This window comes from Ochotona princeps, chromosome 13 (assembly GCF_030435755.1).
Source record: "Ochotona princeps isolate mOchPri1 chromosome 13, mOchPri1.hap1, whole genome shotgun sequence".
In the NCBI taxonomy this organism is placed as follows: domain Eukaryota; kingdom Metazoa; phylum Chordata; class Mammalia; order Lagomorpha; family Ochotonidae; genus Ochotona; species Ochotona princeps.
In genome coordinates this window covers 33,289,262-33,316,615 of record NC_080844.1, presented here as the reverse complement: position 1 = coordinate 33,316,615, position 27,354 = coordinate 33,289,262, and the positions used below count along the sequence as shown (strand labels likewise).

At 57.8% G+C, this 27,354-nt stretch overlaps 1 protein-coding gene across 1 annotated transcript; it reads right to left on the bottom strand.

Annotated features, from left to right (window-relative positions):
* Window positions 1–1,705: 1,705 nt before the first annotated feature.
* On the bottom strand, window positions 1,706–26,660 carry CHST3 (carbohydrate sulfotransferase 3). The gene is made up of 3 exons (XM_004583457.2): window positions 26,316–26,660; window positions 3,321–3,520; window positions 1,706–3,089 (listed from the first exon to the last, which is right to left on the bottom strand). Exons 2-3 carry the CDS (start codon window positions 3,458–3,460, stop codon window positions 1,814–1,816), a joined length of 1,416 nt encoding a protein of 471 aa, XP_004583514.1. The 5' UTR covers window positions 3,461–3,520; window positions 26,316–26,660; the 3' UTR covers window positions 1,706–1,813.
* Between the last annotated feature and the right edge of the window lie 694 nt (window positions 26,661–27,354).

The window sequence follows — 27,354 nt, the reverse complement described above, 5'->3', positions numbered from 1 at the left end:
GTCTGAAATGAGACCCCTGCTTAGAGCCAGTTCCCCAGCACAACTTAGCTTGGCACTGTCAGACTAAGGTTCCTCCCACAGGGCCCCAGCACCTGGTACTGGGGATGGGGGCCCATCGGGCAGCTCTCCTTGCCTTTTCCAAACTGCAGCTTCTTGCCTGGACATGCCTTTCTTCCCCACAGCCACACACACTAGGCTCGGATCCCATACTTCCCCAGTGCCCCCATTACACAGAGAGCAGGCCACCCCAAGGCTGCCCAGGAAACCAGGGGCACAGCTGGGCAGCCTGTCCTGGGAGCACCAGGCAGGCTATGGTGCCCGCTCCTAGGATGGGGCAGCAGCAGGGCTCCCCAGACCCATACCCCGCTGTGAGGCTGATCTTGTCTGGCTTTCTCAGGAGGAAGGGCAGAGGGGCCCTGGAGGTATGCTGCCTCTAGACAAGCAGCCAGAGCGCCAGGGGACCTGGGCTCTGAGAGAAAGGGCTGCTGGGGCCGTGGCTCGGATCCTGGGGTGAGGCCCCCCTCCACCTCCTCCCTCCTCTGTGCTGCTTTTCCCAGCCTCCCCCAGGCCCTGGCTGGGCTGCAGAAACAAACTCAAGGCCCAGCCACAATACAAGGGCCAGCAAGCCATAAATAACTTCAAACCTCCACATAAAACACGTTGCAGCCCATTCTAAGTAGAGCAATGTGCGTCTCAGAGCCTTAAAAGAAATTTCCTCTGGGCAGTAACAATGTTTGCAGTGACCCGTGGCTGAACTCTGACCCAGAGTGGAAGGCGGACCCGACTGATGTGACTACTCGCCAGCCCCCTCTGCCTCACCCTCTCAACTTTCTTTTTGGCTCTGTGCCACAGGAGGCTTGGCTGGAAGAGATGGGACCTGCAGGCTGCCTGGCCTCTTGCCTCCAGGGACCAAAGATGCTTCTGGTTGGGGCCCAGGCAGCTTCCAAATATGGACATGCTCTTTGGAAGCTAGTGAGCTGGATGGGCCGTGGAGCTGAGCTACGGGCGTAGGGGGCACATCCTCTAGGGACATTCTGCCTGCTAGCCACAAGGATGTAACGGCCCAGAGGGGTTGGTGGGTGTGGCAGCTCTGCATCCACCACTCAGCCCCAGGTCTGGGCAGGTGGTCATGTCAGGCCTTGTGGCCCTGAGCAGGTCTTCTCCCCTCCCCACCCCACCCCTGCCAGATGATCCCAAAGAGTAATTAGGGTGTGGGCAAACTGGTGTGGCAGTTCATGTGGACACCCGTGCCCATATGTCATTACATTTTTGTATGCATGTCTACACAGCCACTTGTATGTTCTGGGCCAGGTCGACATCCCCCCCAACACAGTCCCCCACCTCCCAAGCTCCCAGTATTTGTGCACTGGCTGGGAAAGAGCCTGCCAAGACCCCAGACTTCTCTACATCCAGTGCAAAAATGCCAAGGTGAACCCTGAGTGGCACAGGAGGGCTGGCTGTGAGCACTCACTGCCCAGGCCACCTTCTGCTCCTTCAGTGGCTGGACTCCAACCAAACTACAGCCAAGGCAGTAACTGGCAGGAATCTCAAGTCTGTTCCCATGTGAGACGGAAGGAGGGAGGCTGACGCTAGGCCTACTCAGGGGATGGTCCCTCTAGGGGACAACTCGCTGTCCCCTGCCTCCCGCGGGGTCGCGACTGCAGTGGGGAAGCTAGCTTGACTGCGGGGGCCACTGCTACAGCTCCCACACCTGGAGCCAGAGCTGCGGCTCACCCTCGGTCTGTATGTGCAGAAAGGCAAGGTGGGCCTTACCACCAGAAGGCGTCTTTGGCGCCCCAGGTGCCGCCCCTCCCTACGTGACCCAGAAGGTACCCCGGTCCTCCAGCAGGCTAACGGAGCGGTTGGCCAGCGCGGCGGCATCAGGGGCCAGCTTGTAGCCGAAGAGGCGCATGGCGGGTTCGCAGGCGGTCTGCACCACCTGCGCCAGCTTAAAGGGCATGCTGAAGCGCCACTTGTTGAACTGCTCCGAGGAGTTTCTCTGCGTGGAGTAGATGCCGCTGCCGTGCGCCACCTGTGTGTTCTTCTGGATCCAGTCCTCCACCTGCGGCGTCAGGGGGATGCCGGCGAAGCGGTACATCTCGCGTGCCTTCTGCAGCGGGCTACGCGCCACATCCTCGTAGCGCACAAGCATATAACGGCCGCGCAGCCACGCAGGCTGCTGTAGGCCCAGCTCTGCCGATAGGCGGATGCTCTCACAGTTGCCCCGAAGCCGCTGCACCTCCTCCTCGTGCAGCTGGTCCTGACCCGCCGCTAACCACTTATTCCAAGTCTCATACTTGCCTGCGAAGGCCACCATACGCGAGGCCATCACGGCCCGTGGGTCGCGCACCAGCTGGATGACGCGCAGGTCCAGCCTGGGATCCTCCGCCAGCGGCTGCAGGAACTCGAGCTGGCGGATGCGCACGGCCTTGAGGGCCATGTGCTGCTTGCGACGGCAGGCCTCGGCGGCCAGGGTCACGTTAAGCGGGCCGCAGCGGCGGTTCTTGCAGTGGTACTTCTCAAAGGCCTTCTTGACCAAGGGCGTGCACACAGGTTCCTCGCACAGCGAGCGGCTGGAGCCACGGCGGAACATGGAGTCAGTCATGTGGTCCTCTGGCAGAGGCGTGATGAAGGGCTCCAGCACGTAGAGGTCGCACAGGAACAGCTGCTGGAGCACGTCGCGGTACACGAGTGCTGAGCCCGCCGCGTTGGCACCTCCAGGCTCGAAGGCCACAGTGCGCTCGATGTGCCACAGTGGCTCGAAGAGGTAGAAGATATTGCCTTGCTGGTTGAAGAACTCGCCCACGAACGACGAGCCCGTGCGCGTGGTGGCCATGAGCAGCACGTGGCGCCGCGGCCCCGCCCCAGCCGGCAGGAGTGGCACCTGGTCAGCGTGCGCCTCGGCCTCCCCAGCCTGCTCCACACCCAGTTGTAGGCTGAGGTTATGCAGGCGGCTCCGAATCTGTGAGAAGGCGGAATCGAGCTCGCTCAAAGACACCAGGGACGCGTTTTCCGCCAAGAGCAGCTCCGGGTTGGTGCTGTTGGCCTCTGCCAGGGCCTGCGGGATCTGCCTCAGCTTGTCCGAGACCCTGTTGAGGGGGCAGAGGGAGAGGGTGGATGACTAGGCAAGGCCAAGCCGTCTTGCAGGCGATTCCCCCATGCCTGTCTGGGAGAGGTGGGCTTGGAGGTGAGGATGTGTGTGGAAAGGGTTCATGGGGGGACGGGTGGGCAGCTGCAGGCCCCTGGGATGGGTGGAGTGGCACAGAGTGTCCCACAGGTGGGCCTTGGCCACAGTCACCCCACCCCACCCCACCCCTCACCTGGATATGATCTTATTCTCCTTCTCGATGAAGACAAACACCACCACCACAAATGCGAGAAACAAGGCATATCTGCTCCTCATCCTCAGGCTGTGCACGAAGTCCCGGCGCTCCTGGGGCAAGGCCAGGACCGTCTCCATGAGCTTCCAGTGAGCCACAGCTGCTCAGCTCTGGGTCTTCAGGTGGGGGACACCCTCATCCTGGGGGCAGGGCAGGAGAGAGGAATGGGCAGTCAGGACACCTCCATGGGACCTGCCAAGGGCCCCGCCCTGTGTCTCCAAAGAGACCAGGCCCCAAAGCCACTCCAGGTCTTTCATAGGACAGCACCCTTTCCCCATCAGTTTCTCTCCTGCCCTCCAGATGAAAGGCGTCCATGTATGCCCAGGAAAAAAGGTTCCTCCCAGTGACAAAATACCTGGTGGCAGGAAATTGAATACCTAAAGACAAATCCGTGGTTGCTACATAGCAGGGGAGGGGGATTGGGCAGCTGGCGCCTGCATCCGTGCTTCAAATCCCAGCTCCGCTTCCTGTTCGTGTACACCCGGGAGGCGGCAGGTGATGGTCCAAGTACTTAGCTCCCTGCCACCCATCCTGGTGACCTGGATTGAGTTTCCAGCTCCTGGCCCTATGGGCATCTGGGGAGGGAACCAGTGGATGGCAGGTCTGTCGGGGCTGCTGCCTTGTAGGCCATTGGCATGGGCAGGATAAGTGACAGGCCATGTTTAAGCCTGCTGTCCTACCAATGGGGTCTAACCCAACATCCTGTCTTTGTTGCGCAAGGTGCTGTACCCTGACTTCCCTCCTCCCACCCCCATTCCTGGGCTCTTGGATGCTGTGAGTTGCCTGGGCCTGATGCAGAGGGAAGGAGGAGATGGGATTGCAAGTTGCAGGTTCTGGCCCTTGCTGCGTCTCTTACCATTCTATGCAAGCTTGTACAGAGACTTCACCTCTCTGGGCCTGCTGCTTCCCCTATAGCATAGAAGGTCCCTCCCACATAACGTTGCTAAGAGGAAATTACCTGATGTGCGGAGGTTCAGTGTTCATTAACCAGGAGAAGAGAGCAGAAGCTGGGGCCCCGGGGGGTGGGGGTGGGCACAGCACCCTCCCTTGTGGGAAGGTCTAACGCCTTTGCTGAGTGGGGTTGTTGCCTGGGCCACATGTTCCTCCACCCTTCCCGAAACACCACCCACTGTTTCTGCATTGCCGTGGCAGCCTCCCTACGATCAGAACCACACGGGGCTCCAGAGACTATGCCCAGCACTACCCTAAAAGGAAGCAGCCAGGGCGCCAAGGCCCGGGGCCGCCCCTCTGTTCAGCTCTGGAAGCCCCGTGGGCAACCCCCCCATCCCAAGTCAGAGAAAGGCTTAGAGGCTCTGCGGAAGATGGGGGAGGTGTCTGGGCCGGGGAGGGTCACAGTGTTGGGGGTCAGAGGGTTGCAAAGGAGGGTCACAGGATCTGGATGAGGGTCGGCAGGAGGCCTCCCCTGCCCCCCACAGGACCTGACAAGGCCCCGTGCCCCCTCCCTCAGTCTCATGCCTTCTGGGGCTGCTCCCACTTCCCCAGCCTGGCTCACCAAAGGAACCAAAAAGCTCTCCCCGTCCTGCTCCCCGTTGCTGCGCCTCACCTTTCACCTCCCACCACGCCCCCACGCGCCAGCAACCACTCAGCAAAGCAGGAGGTGATGTTGCCACACATCGCACCCCCCCACCCCGGCACCTTTCCCTGTCCTTGGTAGGCACGGGTCCACTTTTCCCCTTCCCGCCCCCCTCCCAGGCAGCACCAGGGAGCCCATGGCCACAGCAGGCGTGGGCTCAGCTCCTGCAGCTCGCACACCCCAAGGCACCAGTCAGAGCAGAGCACAGGCTACCAGGGCCCTCTGGACACAGACCCTGCTCCCTACCCCCCACCCCTCCTCCAAAACCCCATCCCATCCTACCCCTCCCTCCCCCAGCCATGCTTCTTCACCCCCACTTAGGGGCTCTGTGTGAGCTGGGCGCTTAGCCCGAGGCCCTTCTAGACCTTCTGTGGGCATTCAGGATTCAGCTTGGATGTCCTCTCCTCAGGCTTCCCCCAGACTCCAGTGTCTGTCCCCTTCCCTCTCAGCACCCCTGCATGTCCTCCAGGGTGGGCCGTGCCTTCTTCACACACTGTCGAGGCAAAGAGCTCCACCTTTGATCAAAACCACACCTGGCACAGAGCAGGGGTTCCAGGAAACCTCGTGGGGTAAATGACTGGCCAGGTACTGATTCCCGCTTAGTGGTCGCACATTAGGAAGCAGCGGCTGCTGTGTCTACAAGTGAGTCACATGTGTGTTCATGCTACAAGTACGCGCTGGGAACTGGCGCTAGGGACACAGGCATCAATGGGAACAAGCCATGTGAGCACACCCCCGCCCCGGGGACCTCCCATACTGTGACTGGAAGTCTCCTAGCAATCCCAGCCGTCTTCCAGGACTAAGCCTCTCACAGCTGTGAGCAGACCTGGCAAGGGGCCTCACCAGAGAACCAGTTTACACTCTGATGGCCCCCAGCCAGGCCCCAAATGGACAGCAGCCCAGCCCTGCCTCCGCCTGGGGGGAGGTGGGGTCCAGCCAGTCCAGCCATGAACGGAGCTCTGATAAGGCAGGCCAGGGCCTTGCCAGACATTGCATCAGGCTGCAAAACTCCGTTCCCCTCATTTGTTGGGGCCGGGGCCTCAGTCAGCTGCTACAGGCCCCGCACACAGGCTATGCCATGGCAGGAAGAGGGACCAAGGGAGAGTGACAGCTGGTATGTGTGTGTGTGTCGGGGGTGGGGTTCTGTGGGAAAAAATGGGAGTACAACCCTGTACCCACTGCAGGACATGCAGGGAGCTCAGAGTCACCCGTGGGAGACCACCTGCCTCTGAGTCCCCAGGGAAGGGGACGGGGAATGGGCAAGGAAGCCCCCAGGTCAGTGGCAGATAAGTTATGGTTTGGGGAGCAGCTAGGAGGGCAGCCCATCCAGGCTGGGGACATCTAGACATGGTGTGGGAAGTCGAGGATGCCCGGATCCGGAACTTAGTGTGTGTGAGCCAATGAGCCACGGGAGAAGCGAAGCCATGGATGGGGTAGCAGAGGCGGCGGCTGCAGCTGGGGTTCACAGACAGCAAGGTAGCACAGGATGAGTGCACAGGTCAGACAGAGCCAGTGATCTGGGGAAGGGCTGCACCCCGTCCGCATCCAGACTGGGGTTTTTATGGGCATGAGGAAGGGTCCTCTGCCTTTCCTCCCTCCACTGGGAAGTTTCAGGTTGGAGTGTTCAGGATGTAGAATTCCCGGAAGTCCTAGGAGGGTCTTATCTGTGGTTGTGGGGCCTGAACACCTCCTTGGCACAGGGCCGGGGCCTGCTGCACCACAGCAGCTGCTTTCAGAGCTTGCTTCTGATTTTCTCTAGAAATTTCTATTTTGGGGCTCGGCACAATAGCTCAATGACTAAATCCTCTCCTTGCAAGCACCAGGATCCCATATGGGTACCATTTCATGTCCCAGCTGCTCCACTTCCCATACAGCTTCCTACTTGTGGCCTGAGAAAGCAGTAGAGGATGGTCCAAAGCCTTGGGACCCTGCACATGTGTGGAAGACCCACAAGAAGCTTCTGGCTTCTGATTGGCTCAGCTCTGGCCATTGTAGTCATTTGGGGAGTGAACCAGCAGACAAAAGATCTTTGTAACTCTCCTTTCTGTAAATTTGATCTGTCTTTCCAATAAAAATAAATCTTTAAAAGAGAAAAAAAAAGGATGGCCTAACGTGATAACCTAGTGGCTAAATCCTTTGCATGTGCCAGGATCCCATGTGGGTGCTGGTTCGTGTCCCTGCTACTCCACTTCCCTTCCAGCTCTCTGCTTGTGGCCTGGGAAAGCAGTAGAGGACAGCCCAAGGCCTTGGAACCCTGTTCCTGTGTGGGAGACCCGGAGGAGGCTCCTGGCTTTGGATCAGCTCAGCTCCATTCCAGCTACTTGGGGAGTGAACCAGCAGGCAGATGATTTTTCTCTCTGTCTCCTCTGTATAAATCTGACTTTCCAATAAAAATAAATAAGTAAATCTTTTAAAAAAATCCCCATTTTATTCAGCCCTCTCTTTTACACCTAGGCTCATGTCTACTTAGCTACCTTATGGGGCTGGGGCAAGGCTGCGTACCCTATGCACCCCAGCACCTCACACTGCGGCTATCTCTCCTGAGCTTGGGCCCACTTAGCCTCAGCTCCCACAGCGCACAAGCATCCAAGCTGTGAGGGGGTGAGGTCAACCAGCATCCCGGACATCCATTTGCAGAGGGTCAGGGAGGCAGGACTAGGACTGCCACTGACCCCACACTGGCCAGGACGCAGGCTCGTGTGAGGACACAGGACAGCACACTCTTCATCCCCCAGGCCTGGGGTCAGAGGAGAGCCGGACCTTCCCCCACCCCATCACAGCACTTGCGCAGTTATGGTTGCAGCAGGGATGGGGGCTGCCCAGGAGCACCCACCAGTCTGGCGCACTCAAAACTGATCTGAACATGACCCAGGAAGTGCACCCAGCCCTGGAAATTCCGTGTGTGGCAAGTTCTCAAATGTCTTACCAGGAGCCTGGAACTACATGACTAATGCAGAGCTCAACAAATACACCAGCACGTGGGGGCTCCCCTCAGCGGACATCCTCTCCCGCTGCTTGTCCTTGGCTAGGACCACAGCTGCGGCACTTCAACATTCTTCCAAATCTCATTGGAGGTTTCAAAAGGGGGAAGCGTGCCCATTTGGGAAATGGTGCGAGCAGTGCACCAAAGAGGGCAGGACCCAGGCTGCATCCAGCAGAGGAGCCAAGAGAGAGGGCAGAGTGTGTAAAGTGTTCTCAAGCCCAGCTCCGCCTCCGAGACGCCCACCGCGGGCGTCATGCTGGGAGCATAGACCGGTCACAGAAGCACAAGCTCCGTTATGAGTCAGCCCACACATGCTGTGAGCAGTCACGGGCACAGAAGGCAGAGTGGGCATACGGACGCTGAGGGAGTAGTTGCTTCAAGGAGGTGGGGGTGGGGTTGTGCAAGGTGAGGTGGCAATAATCAGCAACAAAGCCTGGGGGCAGAATATGGCCCGCGCCCCCTCCCAGGGCGGACAGGGCGCAAAGACCGTCTACTTAGCTCGGAAGGAATACACTGCGTGCTAATCATGCATGTGCTCACAGCCGTGCTGGAGAAGCAGAAGGAAGATGGCACGGAGTTCACGGTGGTTCTGGCCACAGCTAGCGCTGCCGTTCCTGTCCCTGAGCCCTGAAACCTTCGCCAGGCACTTAAACCTTCTCTAAGCACAGTTGTCCCATCGGAGGATGATGACATTTCCATGTCATCAGTGGGGTGAGGTGCTGCCAAGGTCCCCCGCTGTGGGCAGGGCACTTGAGGGGGGAGACTGCACCTGAGGGAGGGCGCTGGGATGGGGGCATCTCAGGTGCCCACCTCCCACACCCACCCAAAAATTCCGACTCTCCTCTCACGTAAGCCCTTCAGGTGGATGTTGGTGCACAGAGGGGTAAGCCTCAGCTAGCAAGGCCAGCAGCCCATACCGTGATACTGATTCAAGTCCTGACTACTTCACTTCCGGTCCAGCTACCTCTGAATACTAGTAGAAAAGCAACAGAAATCTGCCTAAGGGTCTGGGTCCCTGCCATCCACGTGGGAGACCCAGATGGTATTTCAGGTTCCTGGCTTCAGCCAGGATTAGTCCTAGCCATGGTGGCCACCAGGAGTGTGAAGCAGAGAAGAGGAAGTCTCCCTCTTTCTCGCTTAAAGGGCCAGCACTGTGGCTCAGCAGCTAAAGCCATTTTCTTTAAATCCCATATGAGCACCAGTTCAGTTCCTGCTAGCTTCACTTCCAATCCAGCTCCCTGCTGATGTGCCTGGGAAAAGCAGAGGAAGATGGCCCAAGTGCATGGGCCCCTGATATCCATGTGGGAGAACTGGAAGAAGCACCCTACTCCTGGCTCTGGTCTGACCCAGTCCTGGCTGGCAGCCATCTGGAGAGTGAACCAGTGGATGGAAGATCTCTCTCACTCCCTCTTTCCCTCCCTCTGTAACTCTGACTTTCAAAATAAAAGAAATCTTAAAACAGGCATACACACACTCCCTCCATCCAAGCAGTATTCCTTGAGTGCATTCAACCTTCAAGCCTTCAGCTCGCAAGACCCTCTTACTGAACCGTAACTCACAAGATGCATCAATTGTGAAGTTATTAAGAATGTCTAAAAACAAGGTTCACAGAAAAGTTGCTTTTTTGCAAAGATCTAAGGTAGATGCAAGGGTCTCCTTGTAATTCCACCTTTGCACCCTCCTTTTGCCATGTGTTTTCCTGAATGAGAGGAGCTGGAGACACTGTGAGCCCAGGAGACCGAGCAGAATGCTGCCAATCTACACCGCTGGCAGGGACCTTGACATGGCTAATTTTATACTATTACTCACCCGCCTTTATATATTTTCATGAAAAAAGAGCCAACATTTAAAAACCACAGGGCATCCCCACAAAAGGTCTTTGGGTTTGGGGGAAAATCAGGGCAAGGCCATGGAAGCGTGCGCCCTGAGTGTGAACAGAACATGCTGATGGTGAATACATAAGACAGTGAGCGAGGCAGGTCGGGAGCACGTGCAGGAGCAAGCCGTGCCTGAATAAAGCTATGGTCTTCCTGTGTCCCCCTGAGGTCCACGGTTCCCCACGGTGGCCATGTGAGAGGCCTGTTGCTTCTAAGAGATAGAAGGTAACTGTCCCTAGGCACCCCACCTTTGCTCTCTGTGTTGCCACCATCTCCTTGGCACACACATTTCCATCACTAAGATGCCATCAGCCACAAGGTGAGGCTGTGTCCTGGTGCCTCGGGACCAGAGAGTCGCATGAAGCCCTTTCCCTTCAGAAGCACCCAGCAGCAGGGTGCTAGGGGGACAGACCAGAAGAGGTACTCAGCAGGACACGCTCCTGGATGACTGCACAGCTGAGCCATGGCCCGGCCTCCTCCTCACACCCTGGGTTCACTGGCAGCCCGGCTGAGACTAGGGGAGCGGGTGTGAAAGGGAGAAGTGTCTCAATGCCTGGGCCTTGGAGGATCCCAGACCCTGCAAGGGACCTCCCTTCCCTTGCTATGGTGACCCTGCAGGCTGCAGGGTCCAGTTGGCTTAGCCCCAACTAGAAGCAGCTGCATCCCGACATGCTCCTCCAAGAGTCGCCCAACCTGCCCCAGATACCACAGCCCCAAAGCCTGCCCCATCCTGTCTGGTCTTGCACACAGCACTCTCTCACATGTCAGGGGGGAGACTTTTTTTAAAGTCACAGTCTGAACCATCACAATTTCAAATTTGCATTTTTCAACCCAGCAACTCTGCTTCTAGGAGTCAGGGTCACGGCTGCCCGGTTGTCCCCTTACAGGTAACAAAGCCTGCAGGTGTTCAAGTCCCTCATACCAAGGGGCACAAGGAGCCTTCACACATCCTCTAGCAGACTTCAAAGCATCTCTAGGTTAGTTATATCTCTATTAAAATGTAAACACTACGTAAATAGTCATTACCATATTGTTTAGGGAATATTGACCAGAAAAAGTCTGCATGCCTTCAGAGCAGATGCAGGTTTTTTTTTTTTTTTTTTTTGTGAATATTTTTTTGGGCTTTGGCACGAAGGGCAGCCAGGCCCTGCCCAGGCCAATGGCATCACGTTCTTCATTGCCCCCTTCTCTCTTGGTATGGGTGCAGGATAACTTCAGAGGAAGGACTCCAGCTGAGTTGCTTCGACTTTTCCAAGGGAAGCAGTCCAGATGGGTCCAGGCCTCCTCCATGCTCATCACCCCGGATCAGAGACTGGCCTTTCTGCCATCAGTTTTGGGGACATCCACCTAGTGCCAGGCCTCAGGCCAGCTCCAGACCTGGCTACAGACAAGCAGCTAGAAGCTTCTCAGCTAGTGGGGCATCTCTTGTGTCAACTGCACCTTGACAGCAGGGGAGAGGCCAGGAGGGGCAGAATATGGGGTCAATGGGCCCAGCAGCAGCAGCAGGCACCAAGCCAGCATGGGACCTGGTGAGCATGCCGTGCAGGTGCACAGCCCAGAAACCCCATGAGACCTCGGCTTTGGAGGGAGAGTGTGCAGGCAGCCCAGCCCAATCGACAAACTTGCTGCTCAGTGCTGGGACAGTCGAGCACTTTGACTTGAAAAGACACTGAGCCAGCCTCTGCTGCCCCATGGCAAACCGGCAGCTCTCTGGTGGAAAGAAGAGAGGGGCTAGAAGAACAAAGGGGGGTATTTTGAAAGTGAAAGCAGTAGAGAGAGCAAATGTGGCGGTGCTAAATGATAAAAGTTCACTGGAGGCAAGTATAGGCATTTGCCTGCATGTGTGGTTCACTGGCTCTGGCCAAGCATGGAGCCAGAAACTGGAAGCAGGAGGAGGAGCTGGTGTAGCTCCTGCCAAAGGCAGGCTGATAAAACCAGACCTAAGGCCAACTCCTGCATGACATGCATCCACCCCTCTGGACACACCAAGGTAAGAGGACATCACCATCCTGGGCCGAGGCAAGGAGAGGCAAACACCTTGCTCCCCTTTAATCAGTGAAGCTGGGACTTATCCCTGATATGTGAACTTGACCATCATGCTCTATGGGTGGATCCAACCAAGGGGCAAGAGGTGGCCTTTGGGGGATCTGTCCCTAGTTCATTGAGAAACATCAGACCTTTTGCTTCTCACATTCCTTCTCTGAGATACATGGCCCCAAGAGCATGGAAAGGAAGCTGCTCTAGAGGCACCAGGTCACTGCTGACTTCCCAGAAGAGCTGAGCCTGCAGACCATCCTAGATGAGGGTCTGTTACTGGCTGGGTAACCAGGAAGGGAAAGTCACCAACCCCGGCCCAGCCCTGACTGGGAGCTGGGCTGCTACACAGGACAGATCACAGCGACTGAGCAGGCCTGGAGGCACAATAGTGAATGCAGCCGGGTGAGACCAGGATGGCGGCATTGGGCCCTTTTCCTGAAAAGTGAAGTCCAACTCCTCCTGGGGGTGACATCCTGGCTCTTGCTGGCTGGCCAGCTGGCTTCCCTGGGTATACAGCCCTCACCATTAGCCAAGGACACAGAGTAGAATTGAGCTGGGATATGAACCCATATCTGTCTAGCTGCAAGGAGGGGCAAGTGTAGTGAGCCAGGCAACACAGAGAGAACATGCTCAGCCACTTGTAGCTGTGTGACCCCGGAGCCTCATCCACCCAGCTCACACACTGCCTCCATTTCCTGGGACTGCATCAGCCATGCCCAAAAAACATAAGGACTGAAATAGCACCTGCCATCTTCTAGTTCTTAATGTCCTTAGATCAGGTCAGGTGCATAACTTAAAATCAAGGAGGCTGCCATCTTATACTTGTGGAAACCCAAAGCCAGCAAAGGCCACATGCAGGAAATTTAGCCAGCAAAGGCTAAATTAGCCTGACCCGACCCTCCTCTAGTCCTCCAGTGCGTAGTTCATAAATGCACCTTAGAGCATTCCCCCTCCCCCAAACCCAAGCCTGCATGCTGACAATGTGGTAGTGTGGCCCCTCTAAATGGTAGGACCTAGTGGAAGGGTGTCTGCTCTTCACATGTGCATCAGGGTCGGTCTCCACAGAGTCGGCCTTTCTGAGAGCCGATTATTAGTCCGTGAGCTGCTGCCCCTTCGCCTCTCTGCTACGCTGGGAGGGAGCCCAGAGGCCCTCACAGGGTGGGCCAGACATGGGCCTCTCCTTGAATTCCCCATCACCGGGTACCTTGCAGCCACATCAACACACACAACCCTCCCAGGCCAGTCTCCCACCCCTTCTTGGACAAGGCCTTGTGACTATAACCAGGGTTGTCATAAACTCCTGCATGTGGGCACTCCTCTGCAGAACTCCTGTTTACAGGGCGGGGAGGTGGGGAGGAGCTGGAGAGGAGGAGGGCAACATTCAGGCTTCTGCAGGTCCCGGCTCCTTAAAGGATGTGGCGGTGGGGAGGCCAGGGTTGCCTGATCCCAGCTAGTACGAGAACCACTTGTGGAGCTTAAAAAACACCAATGCCTGGCTCATCTCTTCAAGATTCGGAGGAGGGATCTGTGCACGGGCGTGTCTCTGCATTCCCTGGGGGCTGGGGTGGCACAGGCACACCGAGATGAATCCCCAGTGGCTGCTCAGTGACAAGTCCCAGTGCCCAGGAGCTGCTCGACCCTGGGGAGGAGAGAGAAAGAGAGAGAGAGTGCTTGCTAATGCAGCGGGGCCTGAAAATGAGGCTCTGTGGGTACGCTGAGGGCCCGGAGTCCAGTGCATGGGGAGCCTGCTGCCTGGGAGGCTGTGGGCACTTCTCCTCCCCAAAGTCCGGCCGAGAGCCCAGCCCAGGCAGAATCCAGCCATCAAGAGGCCATTGTTACTGGAACACAGCGGGCTCTGTGCCCCTCCACGCTGCCCCCTCCCCAGCCCAGCCCCCGAAGCTGCAGGAGGGCTGTGAGACTGAGGAGGGGGCTGCCCCAACCCTAGAGCGCAGAGAGGGATTAGGAGAGGGAGGCAGACAGCCCCCAGGCTGGAGGGGCAGAAGCAGTACAGGATAGAGGCCACTCTCTGAACTTGGCAGCAGGAGGAAAAGGCTCCAGTACAAACTGGGGATCTAAGAGCAGCTGGTGAGAGCCCCCAGACTCCAATCAGAGGCATGGGGACCATTTCGGGGAAGCGGGGGAGCAGTTATGCTTGACCTACCGTCTTCCCTCTATAAACACAGAAAGGTGCAATCAGCGTGGTAAATGGCGCCTTTCATTGCCTTTCAGAACAACTCAAAGGGCTGGAGGTTTTATGCTGTGTGAGTTTGGGATTTGAGAGGCAGGTCATTCAGCTAGGGCTGGGCATAAATGTCCTTTGCTTAGTAGATCCTTGCTGCATGTAGCCCTTCATACACACACACACATGGTCGAAGCTGGACGTCCGGAGGGTAGTGCTAAATCTCACGATGACAGCGCCTTCCCGGCACCCTCAGGAGCCTCATGCCTGCACCCCACATCAGTCCTGGCTCCCAGCTCCAGCTTCCTGCCAGTGCAGACCCTGGCAAGCAGCAGTGATGGCTCAAGAAGCTAGGTTACTGTCACCCACGTGGGAGACCTGGATTGATTTCCTAGCTCCTGGCTCTGGCCCCAACCTGATCTCTATTGTTTTGGGCATTTAAAAAATAAAAATTAGGGTTTGGCACAGTAGCCTAGAGGCTAAAGTCTTTACCTTGCCTGAGCTGGGATGCCATATGGGTGCTGGTTCTAATCCCAGTGGCCCTCACTTCCCATCCAGCTCCCTGCCTGTGCCCTGGGAAAGCAGTCGAGGACAGCCCAAAGTCCTGGGACCCTGCACCTACATGGGAGATCCAGAAGAGGCTCCTGGCTCCTGGCTTTGGATCGGCTCAGCTCCAGCCATTGTGGCTGCTTGGCGAGTAAATCAATGGACTGAAGATCTTCCTCTCTGTCTCTCCTTCTCTCTGTATATCTGACTTTCCAATAAAAATAAAATAAATCTGGGCCTGGCGGCATTGCCTAGTGGCTAAAGTCCTCACCTTGAAAGCACTGGGATCCCGTATGGGTGCCGGTTCTAATCCCGGCAGCTCCACTTTCCATCCAGCTCCCTGCTTGTGGCCTGGGAAAGCTGTCGAGGATGGCCCAATGCTTTGGGACCCTGCACCCGCGTGGGAGACCTGGAGGAAATTCCTAGCTCCTGGCTTAGGATAGGCTCAGTACCGGCCGTTGTGGTCACTTGGGGAATGAATCATCGGACGGAAGATCTTCCTCTCTATATAGCTGACTTTGTAATAAAAATAAGTAAATCTTAAAAAAAAAAATCTTAAAAATAGAGTAAAAACTAGAGGATAAGAACGATAGTCTCTAATTAAATTAAATTAAATTAAAACAAGCAAAAAGCCCTCCAGAAGACCACAGGAGCAAAAATACTGAGGGAAGGTGGAACCAGACATGGGGTTCCCAGGCCAGCAGCCTCCATCGCTGCCAAGAACTTGGTGGAACTGCACAGTCTCAGGTCACCCCTGCCCGGATGGAGTCAGAACCTGGAAGGGCGGGGCAGCAACTGTTTCCGCCAGTGCAGAGGTGGGTCTCACGCTCCCCAGCCGTGTGAGTGACGGCATTTCCAAGTCCCTTCAGCAACAGCAGAGCAAACCCCATGTCACAGTGACAAAGGTGGCTTCCAGAAAGCTTCTGTTTCAGAATGCTCGTGTGTGTCTGGGGTTTTGGTCCAAAAAAAAAAAAAAGTGCAAAAACCACTGTCTGAGGCTAACCCCCAGGCTGGGAGTGTCATTGTAACCATGTCCCTGGCAAGCGGTGACCACACATACAGTCACGTTCTTCTCAGGCAGACACCTCTCCCCGGTGCCTGTCTGAAAGGTTAACGAAAGTGGGTAGGCACCTTCCCGCCACCAGCAAGGCGGGTCCCCAACCAGCCACCCCTGGGTGACGGATCCCAGGCTGGTCTGCTGCCTTCTCTTGTGTGTTGATTCACAGTACTAAGCATCTACTGCCATCACACAAACAAGACAGAGAGGCGGGGGTCCCTCCCTGCTTGCAATTTGAGAAAAGGGGCCGGCACAGCTAGCCCATCCAGCAGCCCCAACCTGCTCTCAGTCAAATCGCACTCAGCCTACAAGGTCAAGCCCAAGCTCCAGACACTCCCCAACCCAGAGCACCCCTTGGTCCTGCCCCACACCATGATCCACTTGTCACCCCCCCCCGGGCCTGTTCAACACTCCCCCAACATTCCCCCCCATCACCTGTCACCCGTCTTCTCACAAAGCCCTCTTGTGCCTCCCCAGTCTCGTGCCAACCCAGGGGACAGACAATCCTTGCCACCACCCCGCCTCCATTATCCCCCTCAGGAGCCAAGTGGCCAGCCCCCGTGCCCAGCTGGGGGGACAGGGTCTCCTTGCCTGCATACCTGCTCCACCCATCTCTGCCCCACACCACTCTGCACACATCCCACCCTGCACAAGAAGTGATGTGTGCATATTGTCACTGCTCCACACTGGAAAAACCCACATGCAGAGAAGGCAGGGAGGATGGGCATGGCGGAGGGCAGCAAGGGAAGAGAAGCCTATTCCAGGGCCAAGGGCTAACCCAGATGCTGTGAATTTCCCCTTGACGCTGGGTCCCCAAGGTCAGAGGCAGTCACCAGTCACCGAGCTGCGCCTGACACTCCTGCTTGTGGTCTAGGGTGCTATGCTGTACAGGAGCCGGTCTAACCTAGTGCCCAAGGCTGGCGGCCCTTCAGGTGCAGACAGAGCTTTTCCCACTCCTCGGTCACAGCCTGCTAGCCACACAGGCCCTCATGCCTCAATCTTTTCATCTGTACGTAGGGCTCAGTGACAGCACTGGCCACACAGGGGCACTGAGGACCGAACACCCAGCATGGAAGCTCCATGCACACAGGAGGGATGCAGAGGGCACTGTGCCATGCTTACTGGTCTTGTGCTTAGGGCAGCTGTGGGCAAGGAGCTCACCCGCTGCTTGCTGAGCCCAAGCGTATGCTGCTCCCAGCCCGCCGGGCGTTTGTGTGTGTGTGTGTTCCAGTCAAGGACAGACCCCTCACTCTGTCAAAGGGGGCAGCAACACAACATGGAGCTCCAGTGTCTTTAAGACCCAGTGGGATGGGGCCTATGGGTGCCTGGCACTAGGCAGGTGGTGATGTCACTTCAGGCTAACAGGTGGCTCGGAGCTTGAAGGAAAAAAAAATGAAGCGAAGAGGACTCTGCAGTAACACAGATTGGCCCAAGGCAGCACGGTCTGGTCAGACTCCCCACAGCCAAGCCTGAGTCCCAGCTGGGGTCCTCTCCCCTGCAGGTCAAGAGGAGAAAACAGAGAAGGGACAGGTGGGGAGGGGGGGCACAGGGCCAGGGCAGTGGGATGGAGGCTGAGGTCTCCAAGTGTGCCCTAGAGGCAGAGTCAGGAGGACTACTTGGGGCTGGGAGCCAGGACTGCAGGCAGCCCAGGCAGCTCAGGGAAGAGCGGCCATTGGCCAAGGCTCCGAACAGCAATCCCCTGGCAGAGCTGGACTCTGTAGGGGGTCCCAGGCTATTTCCAGAGCTGGTTAATAGCCTGGGTTGTGGCTTAGCTCACCCGAGGATAGAACAGGGAGTCTAGCTGGGTAAGGATTCCAGTTGCTTTATAAGTAGACAACTGGGGCAGGCATTTGGCCAAGTAGTTGACAGTGGTTGGGCTGGCTACCGCACCCCTTAGGAGAGTCTGGGTGTAGGTCCCAACCTCCACTTGCATCCCAGAAGTTCTGATGCACACCCTGGGAGGCAGTGGGGGTTGGAAGGAGAGGATGGGTATGGCTCATGTCCCACCTTACTGCCTGCCCACCCGTGTGGGAAAAGCCTTACGCTGCCCGGAGCTGGGGAGTGCGGAGCCAGGAGGAGCTGCCCTGCCCTGTGGGCTGGGAACTTAGCTGCAGGCCTGGGGGCTTCCCAGAAATCCTTAGGGGAAGAGAGAAAAGGGGAAGCTGGTTTTGCCCAAACCACCCAGGATTGGGGGGCTTGGGGTTTGGAGACCTGGGCCTTAAAGGGAAAGGAAACCCTGGGGGCTGCAGATTCAGTCTTTTGGGTGTTCGTGCGGCACCTGTCAGCTTGTGGGCAGCTCCAACAGTGCTGGCTCGGAGATGGAGGGGGCACCTGCCCTGGATGCTGGAGGAGAGCTCCGGGGCTTCAGACATGTCCCAGGGAAAAGGGTTGACTCACTGTCCCCAGGAAATGACATCTCCCACCCAGCCAAAACACAGACACTGGGTAACTATGGAGTGAATCAGACAAGCTCAGCCAGGAAGGAAGTGGCCAGGCGGTGCTGCTCAGGGTCAGGGGGCAGGTTGGCTCCTCCTCCTCCTCCAGCAAGTCTGCTCCACGACCTAAGCTACCTAAGCGTCCAGGCCTCCTCTGGCTGGCAGGGAATGCTCCTTGAAGCATCAATGTGCTCACCTGGCAAAACCAGACTAACGTCTTCCTTGAGAAGCTCCAGGCAGGCTGGGAGGGCAGCACTCTCCTGTCCACCAGCCTGGCTGTCGGCAGCCCTGGCAATGGAAGCCGGGCAGCAGCTACAGCAGCCTGGGCTGAGGAAGCTGGCATGTAGCCCCCAGCCTGACTCACACTCCCTTCCCGGGTCTGGCCCAGAAGAACCAGGAAGACTGCCCCTGGGTCTCCGTGCTCCACCCAGGGCAGAGTCTCTGGGGCTTAGAGAAACCTTTCACCCTCAGGGTGTCTCCTGCCAAGGGGGCTGGACACTCTCTGGCACCTCCAAGTGGACCAACAATCTTCACCCAGCTCTGAGGAACGTCCCTTACGGGCAGCTGGAGACAGCCCTGGCACTTCTTGCCAGTGATGCCCAATTTATTGGGCATATCTCACATCCCATGGGTCTCCGGTGGCTGCATTTGGGGCTGGATGGCAGGGTGGGTTAGCTAGGAGCACACCAGGACATGGGGCAGCTGTAAGTTTACCTCCTGGCTACGTAGCCCCACAGTGACGGTATCCATAGGATGAATGAGGCTGCCTGTGCAGTTGGCTCGACACAAGCAAAGCCCTGAGTGGGGATGCAAAGTTCCTAAACCACTGGAATACTCACCACCTGTGCCCTCGAGGGGCCTGGGTATCAGTCTCTGACACTGCTCAGGACAGGGCACAGCCTGGGCACACAGCTGTCCCAAGGCTCCACTTTTCAAACATCAATTACCAATTGATTAAGCAGGCGCCTCTTGAAGGAAATTCAAGTCTAAAAATGACAGTCTCCGCCAGAATTCCAACCGAAGGCTGGGCACAGAGGCACACCCCCACCCAAGCACATCCCCATTTCCAGAATCTTCTGCCTAGACAGTACACACGCCTGCGGGACAGGGTGAAGGGTGCTCCCTGGGGCAGGAAGTAGGGGAGAGGATCTTTGGCAGAGAGTCCCATCCCGAGGGCCTGCGAGCAGAGTTCACCGGAGAACCACAGGGGCAGGCAGTGGCAGACCAGCAGAGCGGCAGGTGGGCGGCAGGCGCCGGCGGGTGAAGTCATGTTTTCCCCCAGCGGCTCCAGGGCCGCCCCAGGGCTATGAATGCAGAGCTGTGTACTGCAGCCTCCCCTCCAGTCACCTCTCCCCTGTCAGCTCCAGTCCTCCCTGCCCCAGGGACCAGGCTCAACTCCTGGCTGCAGCCCCAGTCCAGCGCACAGCTTCGTGCTTCCTTTGCTACTTTCCCTAGCCCCCCACCCCTTTGAGGAAAGACCCAAGTGCCAGGCAGACCTGGCTGACACTATGTCCTCCAGCCAGCCCCTTCCTCCAGCTGAGTGACCGTGGGGAGGTTACCCCACTTCCTTGATGCAAGATCTCTCTGTCTCTCAAGTCAAATGAAGACACTTAACAAATTTTTGAAGTCAGTGCTAAAGAAACTGAAAACAAAACACATCTTCTCAGGCCTGGTGCAATAGTGTAGTGGTTAAAGTTCTCGCCTTGCACGCACTGGGATCCCATATGGGTGCCGGTTCTAATCCTGGCAGCTCCACTGCCCATCCAGCTCCCTGCTTGTGGCCTGGGAAAGCAGTTGAGGACGGCCCAAAGCCTTGGGACTTTGCACCCGTGTGGGAAACCTGGAAGAAGTTCCTGGCTCCTGGCTTCGAATCGGCATAGCATTGGCCGTTGCGCTCATTGGGGAGTAAATCATTGGACGGAAGATCTTCCTCTCTATCTCTCCTCCTGTCTGTATATCTGACTTTCCAATAAAAATAAATAAATCTTAAAAAAAAGAAGAGACTGAATCATTGAACAAAAGATCTTCCTCTATCTCTCCTCTTTTCTGCCTTTCCAATAAAAAAAAATAAATCTTTAAAAACAAAACAAAAAACACATCTTCTCTCATCACCCACAGGTGGCAGACAACTCTGAGCACAATCACAGAGAAGTCAGGTGACTTACCATGGCCACACAGGCGGGAAGCGGAGGTTGGGGGTTTCCAGGCAGCCTGGCTCGAGGACCCGCACTGGGAACCGCCAGTTCCAGCCTGCCTCAGCTCCTTCGCCCTCTGCTTCCTGCCTCCTGCCAACTGTAGTTCAGTCCAGCTGGACTCCACCAAGCCCTGCAGTCCATCCTGAACTCTCCCACCCGGGGTCTCTGCTTAGCATCCCTCCCTGCACTGGGACAATCCCCTCCTCCACAAAGCTGTCCTCAAATCTCACGCCCATTTCTGAAGTCTCATCACAGGGGTGGTCATGTGTGCCTCAGTGTCTGCGCCTTCTCCTCCGGTCCAAAAGGGTGTCCTGTTCTCCACCACCCACACGTAGCATCAGGCACAAGCAGGTGTGCTGCACCTGCAGGCCCACTTCTAGGCAGCACTCACAGGTCCACTTCTAGGCAGACAGTCTAAGCAGACAGAATTGGCACTGCAGGGGACCCCCACCTGTGCCCATGGCTCCTTCTCTCTGCTCAAGGTCAGCCAGTCAGCCACAGGGGGTATCTCTGGCCCTGGGTGTCAGAACTGGATCCTGGAGAGAAGTTAAATGACATCTCTGAGGAGGACAAGAACAGGAACCACTTAAGGATGAAACTTGGTAGTGGACCCCAAATGCAACTGTCCCCATAGCCCATAACTCAAAGGGATACCTGTAGGCAGGTGGGGCAGCAAGGCCTCTAGAACAGTCTCAGGCACAAGTTTAGGGTCCCAGCCTGATGCCCACAGGGTAATAATTTCCACAGGCTATGCCCTTCCCCTGGGACTCGCGCCACCCTCGCCAGCACACTGACCGCTTCCTCACAGCACAGTCCCCTCCTCCCAGCCTGCAGCTCCTCACATGCCCTGTATCACGTTTGTCACTCACTGACGCCACAGGTCAGGGATGGCCACTTAGGTGCACACCGTGGAAGGTGCAATGGGAAGCAAGGAGGACGTGGTGCTGCCTGGCAGAGCTCAGCACACAATGGGGACCACAGGAGCAAGTACCATCAATCCCCAAGCAGTGGGCTCGCTTGCAGGTAGGCCCTCACCCAGTACCAGGAGTGATGAGGGGAGGGAGTACCCTCCACATCTGGAAAGGCTGTACAAGGCAGGGTCGGGGGGGGCATTCAGAAAGCCAGGGCCAGTGAAATATGCTGGGGGATGAATGTGTTCTGGAAGCTCGCAGGGTCTGGGGAAGCCAGCAGTGAGCTCAGGCAGCTCCGGGCTTCCTCCTGGAGGGGACAGGGAAACGGTGAGCGGGAAAGAGTACGAAGTCGCCCTGGAACATCCATGGGGCAGAGACCCCCAATCTCCCAGTCCACCTACCCCATGGCTGCCCCCTGCCACCACATCTAGAGACCAGGACCCAGAGGCAGGGAACAGCTTGAACAGAAAGGTGGGCCTTGCCAACAGGGCTGCTCGTGGGACTGTGCATGCCAGGGTCAGACCTAGGGTGGGTCCCAAGATACACATGTCCTCATGTGGCCTCCCCAGTGGCCCACCCGGCCATGACTATGTGACAACACTCCTGTGGGCCCAGCAGGACACACACACACAGGTGGTTTCCAGGCTGGCTGCACTCAAGCCCACTTCTGCTGAAGTCCCTGTAGAGGGAGGTAACTTATTCTGTCTTGGTACTCCCATCTGTGAAATGGTCAGCAACCCAGCAGCCCACATGGCACACAAGCTATCTGTGTCCTGTGTGCCCTCCCCCGACACCTGCACCACACTCCAGACTGGCAAGAAAAGGGAAAGAGAAAGAGCATCTCTCAGACTGCGCCCAGCACTGGTCACAGGTCTGTTAGTGAGAACACCCCCTTGTTACTCACGGGTTCTAATCTCCAGACCTCTTCAGCCCCGTCTGTCCCTGGGCCTCCCCTCTGTCTCCCAAAAGAAGGCTCTGCATGTCTCCAGAAGAGAGTTGGGGCCTGGGCCAGTGTGACCAGAGTTGTGAAATTCTTTGCTGAAATCCAGTACAGTCTTAGCCAGGGGGTGGCAAACTATTTCCCCAGATAGTGCTGCTTTGGACTCAGGAACGTTAGCACTTTCCAGAAGCCTGCAAATGGTGAGGCAGCCGGAGAGGAAGGGAGAAGAGGGGACGAGGGGGAGAGTGCGAGGGCCCGGGCCAAATCCCAGGTAGCTGAGTGAGCTGGCACAGGCACCAAGTGGCACCGTGGCACGTCAGAGGCTGACAGCTAAGCTCTTGGAGCCTTCTTGTGAACCAGAACTTTCCTTGGAAGCCCAATAACGTGGAGCAGATCAGAGAAAGGTGAGCCTGGGCCGCCCCTCCTATCAGGCTTCTAAGTCCCCGCTGGGACTCTGGGCCTCCAGGGAACCTAGTTTGAAAACCCCTGTTGCCAAAGGGGAACAGGGACACATGGCTTCTGGACAATGCACTCTGGAGGGAAGTTAGTCCAACAGAAAGACATAGGGAAACTCACTGGGATCACAAACTGCAGTGGAAGGGCGCAGATTCTAAAGTCAAGAACATTTCTCTTGCTAGGCTGTCAACATCCCATAGCTGAGCCCCACCTGCTCCGCTTCCAGTCCTGTTTCCCGCTGACATCCTGGGCCCCACCGTTGTGGACCAACAAAGTCAGACTCACCCAACTACCAAAAGAGAACAGAGGCCTCATTCAGCTGTGAGTCCCGGGGCGGGCGGGGGCGGGGGGGTAGAGGCGGGCAGCTCTTTCCTCACACAGGATCCTCCTGCGCCAGCCTCTGGCATCCTGCAATGGCCGGTGAAGGGCTTGCATCCTGGCTTTTGAGGCTCCTAAAGCTGAGAGGGCGTGGCGGGCGGGGTGGGAGGGGCAGGTGTAACCACAAGAAGCCAAATAAGACCCTGGAAGCCTGTCTCCCGGGGGTGGGTGTGGTTGGCTGGTGGCATCAGGACAGGCCTGAGTTAGAAACAGGCTTGTTTACTTTCCACACCTTCCCTCCGGATGCTTCCTAGAGTCCTCCCAGTCCGCAGTGGATGTATTTTCTCAACACAAAGCCATCTTTGCGAGCAGACAGGGACACAGAAGGGACAGAGGGCAGGGGGGGACAGAGCCTGGCAGCGGCCCCCTCCCTCCACACGGGCAGCCAGATTTGGGATGTTGGAGACAGATGCCCAAAGTGTATCCAGCCTGCCAGGGCAGGCCCACACCCGTCTCAGGGCACAACAGAGAGATAAGGTGGCAGCTCCTGCTTCTGCCCCAGGACTATGTCCTGCTAGGTACTACCTCAGAGTCCTCCTGGAGGGCCTCCTCCCATCCAAGACATCCTGGTTGGGGACAGTGGCTTCCTGCACCACACCTGACAATCTCCCCAAGCATATCTGTGTGACAGGCACTGAGCCAGAGTCGGGGTACAATGGTCTGGGCCCCTCAGGTATGGCAGCTCCTGTATGCCACTCGGCCAGGCAGAGGGGTCCAGCAGCTCTGTGGCTTGGTGCTGCAAAAGCTCTGGGATTCACCCAGGTTGGCTTCCCGTGAGAGGGGAGCAGAGGTGAGCTGGGCAGTGCTCATCCACTCCCCCCCAGCTTCCTCATCCAAGAGACACCTGCACCACAGGCTCCAGTGCGGGTGAGCTGGATTGAGCCAGCCAGACCTCTTAGCCCCAGAAGGGAATGGCAGCTAGACATACATTCACTCGCCCCAGGCACAGCTGCTCCTAGCTCCAGGCCCTGGTACAGGCACCACACTTCTCCCAGCCTCAGCTCCTCATCTGCAAGGTGGGGCCCCACAGAGAGCTTTTGTCCCTCCTTGGGGCGTGTGTGTGAACACACAGAAGCCAGGGACCAGGTTACCACACTGTCACCCCCTTCCCAACTGCCCAGCTTGGTCTGATTCATCTCGGCTGGTAACCAAACTTTGCCACAGAGTCCAGCTTCCCTCCACAAGGAGGTGGTCTGTGAGGACCAATTTCCCAGGTAACAGACAACTCCACTTTAGGCCGCAGGGGACAGGAACACGCGAACCCACCAGAATTGGAACCACAGTCATTCGTGCAACCACGTTTCCCCTCACCTAGCCATTTCTTTCCTAAGGTATGGTCACACATGGCAGCACTGGCCCCAGTTCTCAGATAAGCAGCGAATCATCTCTTCCCGGAATTACTGCCTGCTCCCCCTGCCAAATCCACCGCCAAGCCCCTGACCATCCCAGCAGTCTGGGACCACCCGGCCTTTGATTCCCAGGGCCCACGGTCTAGCCTTGGCCTGATAGAGGGTGTCTGGAAAGAGGGCCACCTTAGCAAGTAGCCTCAACGTGGTTTCCTGGTTGTCATGGAGAACCAGTAGAAATCTACAAACAGCCCAGCCCAGTGGACGTGGCACCAGTTCTGGAGTCGGACTTTCCAGGTTCAAATCCTGACTTTGCTTCTCACCAGCTGGGTAACTCACCTCTTCTGAGTCCGTTTCCTAACCTGTACAAAATGGGGTGAGATGTTATTGCTGAGCGCTGTAACGGCTTCAGGAAACCCTAATAGGTGCACAGCACCTCAACGACAAGGTGGAACAGTAACGGTGTGACCGGATGCAGTCTTACAGCGCCATATGAAATCAGGGCTGGCCAAGTGCACCTCCCCTCCCCTCTCCTTCAGGCCTGGTGTCACCCATACAGGTACTAAATCCAGCCTCAGGGAGGAAAGCCCTCCCACACAGCCAAGGCACAGTGCTGCCCTAGGGGGTGTAAATGACAGGCCTCTGTGGTGACCTGTCCTGGCTCCATCCCAGAGGCAGGCACAAGAGATGTGTCTGCTCCTCTGGAAGCTTGCACCAGCTGGCCCCAGCGAACCCAATGGACACCCAGTGCAGGCAAGGCCACTGCCCTGCCACCTTGGAACCAAATCACTGCCATGGGAGGATCCAGCCCCTTGCCCTTCCTGAGAGCCACCTCCAGCCAGGTTGGGGAGAGCTGGGTCTGAGCACACACACCAGTGCGGTTCCACAGGTTCCAGGGGTCCCTCTGCCTCCCCCTCAACCCTTAGCCTGGCACTCACCCAGGCCCGGCTTCACTCCTTCCTCTGCTACAAATTGAAAACCATCTCCTCCTATTGAGACCCCCAGTGAACCTGCAAAACCGCACACTACTCCCACTGCGCCAGCCACAGTCACAAAAGTCCCTGCTGCCCTCTTGGGCCACTTGAGTCCATATCAAATACTAATTACTGGCATCAAGGCTTCTCAGTGGAACATCCACCAGGTTGAGCACTAGTCCCGGAAAACCCTTAGAATATTCTCAGGCCCCAGGTCCCTGCGCACCAGACCCCAAAGGCAATCTCAGGTGCAATGGAAAGCAGCCCTCCTAATAGGGCCGGCCTCTTGCTCACCTTCCAATCTTCATCTTCCCACAGGCTCCTTACACACACTACCCAGGGCCGGCATCTCCTAGACCCTTCCCCGTGAAAGCCCTGGGAGGAAGTACATCCGCTGGGGGAAGGGTCTCCACTTCCCTCTGGAGCCTGTCACCGCCGGAGCCCAGCTGGCCCAAAGCAGGGGGCCCGCCTGCCTTCTCCACGCGGCTCCCCAGGCCTGAGTTTCTGAATCACTTGCTCCTGTCCCCGAGCCTCGCCCCCGGAAGGGCTGCGCACGCCCAGACACATCACCCAGACACATCACCCAGAGTTGCAGTCCAAACCCGCTCCTGTGGAGCCCGAGGACCGCCCGCGAAGTCGATTTCCCCCTCTCTCGCTCTGTCTCCGGGAACCCCCAACTCCTTGGGCCCTGGCTGTCCTTGGGGACTGCGCGTTCACGAAGTGGCCAGAGGATGTGTCTGGTTTAAAAGTCCAGACTCCGCGCTTGCAGGAACTTGCGCTCAGGCCCGCGACACGCGTGGTGCGTGCGCCCAGAGCAGTGAGGATCCAGGGGTACGCGGTGAATGGCACCCGGTGCCGCAGCTAGGGACACCCTCATGGGGTTCGCCCCGCGCCAGGAGTTTCCTCCTCTCCCATCCTCCGCTTCTTGCAAAGTTTGGCGCTCGCGGGACACGAAAGGTTGGAGGCGCTTGTCCAGGCGGCCTCCCCGCTCCGGCTGGCGGTTCCAGGATGTTGGCTCTCCACTTACCGCGGCTGTCCCGCCGCCTCTGGCGCGGGCGGATCCGTGTCTCCGTGGCTGCGGTCCGGGGCGGGCAGCATCCGCTCACACCTTCGCCGTTCTCTCGGAAGATCGCAGCCGGAGGGGCCCCGAGCCCGCAGCGCCGGGGTCCTGCGCCTCCCCGCAGAGGGCGACGGCGGGCTGCGAACGAGGGCCGGTCCGCAAGCCCGGCGGGAAGCGGCGCCAGGCGGGCGCCGTTCCGCGCAGCAAGCGGGCGAGCGAGTGGTCCTGCCCCGAGCCCTCCGGCTCCGGCCCACGGCGGCGGTAGCGGCGGATTCCTGAACCACGTCCAAGGCGCCCGAGAGCCTTCCTCCTCCTCTTCTTCCTCACCCCACCCAGCTCCCACCCCTGCACACCCGACTACTTGAAAATCGTTGGAGAAGTTGACGCTGCCGGGGCTGCGCGCGGGCCTGGCCTCTTCGGGGAGGAAGAGGAGGAGAGGGAGGAGCTGGCGGAGAGGGGACCCGCCCCTGCCCCGGCCCCCGGGGAGCCGCCTCTCCCGGACCCCTCTTCGGGCCTTTGTTCCGGGCACCGTGCCTGGGCCCCGCGTCCCTGGGGATTGGCCTGGGGGCCGCTCCGATCCCCCACACGCCTCCCGGCGAGGCTGGGAGGAGCTCAGGGCCCAGGCGGCCGTGGCTTCCCTCCGCCCAAGCCGCCTCCCCAGGGACCCACGGGCTGCGCGGCTGGTCTGCGCTCTTTAGGCCGCCAGGACTTCCCCGGCCCGCCCCCATCCCCGGGACGGGAGTACCTACGACGGTCTCCCCTGTCCCTCCTGGTTTCCAGACACCTTAGGAGACAACAGGTCACCCCCAAACCCTTTCATGGTTTTTAATACACCAGTAGGTCCAGGGCTCCTCGAATGACCCAGGGAGCAGGAAGGCAGAGGAGTCCGCCACTTGATGTTCCCTTGGGACCCTCCAGGCAGCTGTGGCCCGAGGCTGGCAGCAACCCCTGGGCACAAAGGCTGTTCTGTGGGGACACAGTGCAGGGCTCAGGATTGGGACGCAAA

Bases quoted from the DNA above. Each gene is read 5' to 3' on its own strand.
- CHST3 (XM_004583457.2), bottom strand. From the start codon at position 3,460: ATGGAGACGGTCCTGGCCTTGCCCCAGGAGCGCCGGGACTTCGTGCAC. The intron at 3,090-3,320 runs GTGAGGGGTGGG...CCCCCTCAACAG, and splicing joins GAGAATAAGATCATATCCAG to GGTCTCGGACAAGCTGAGGC.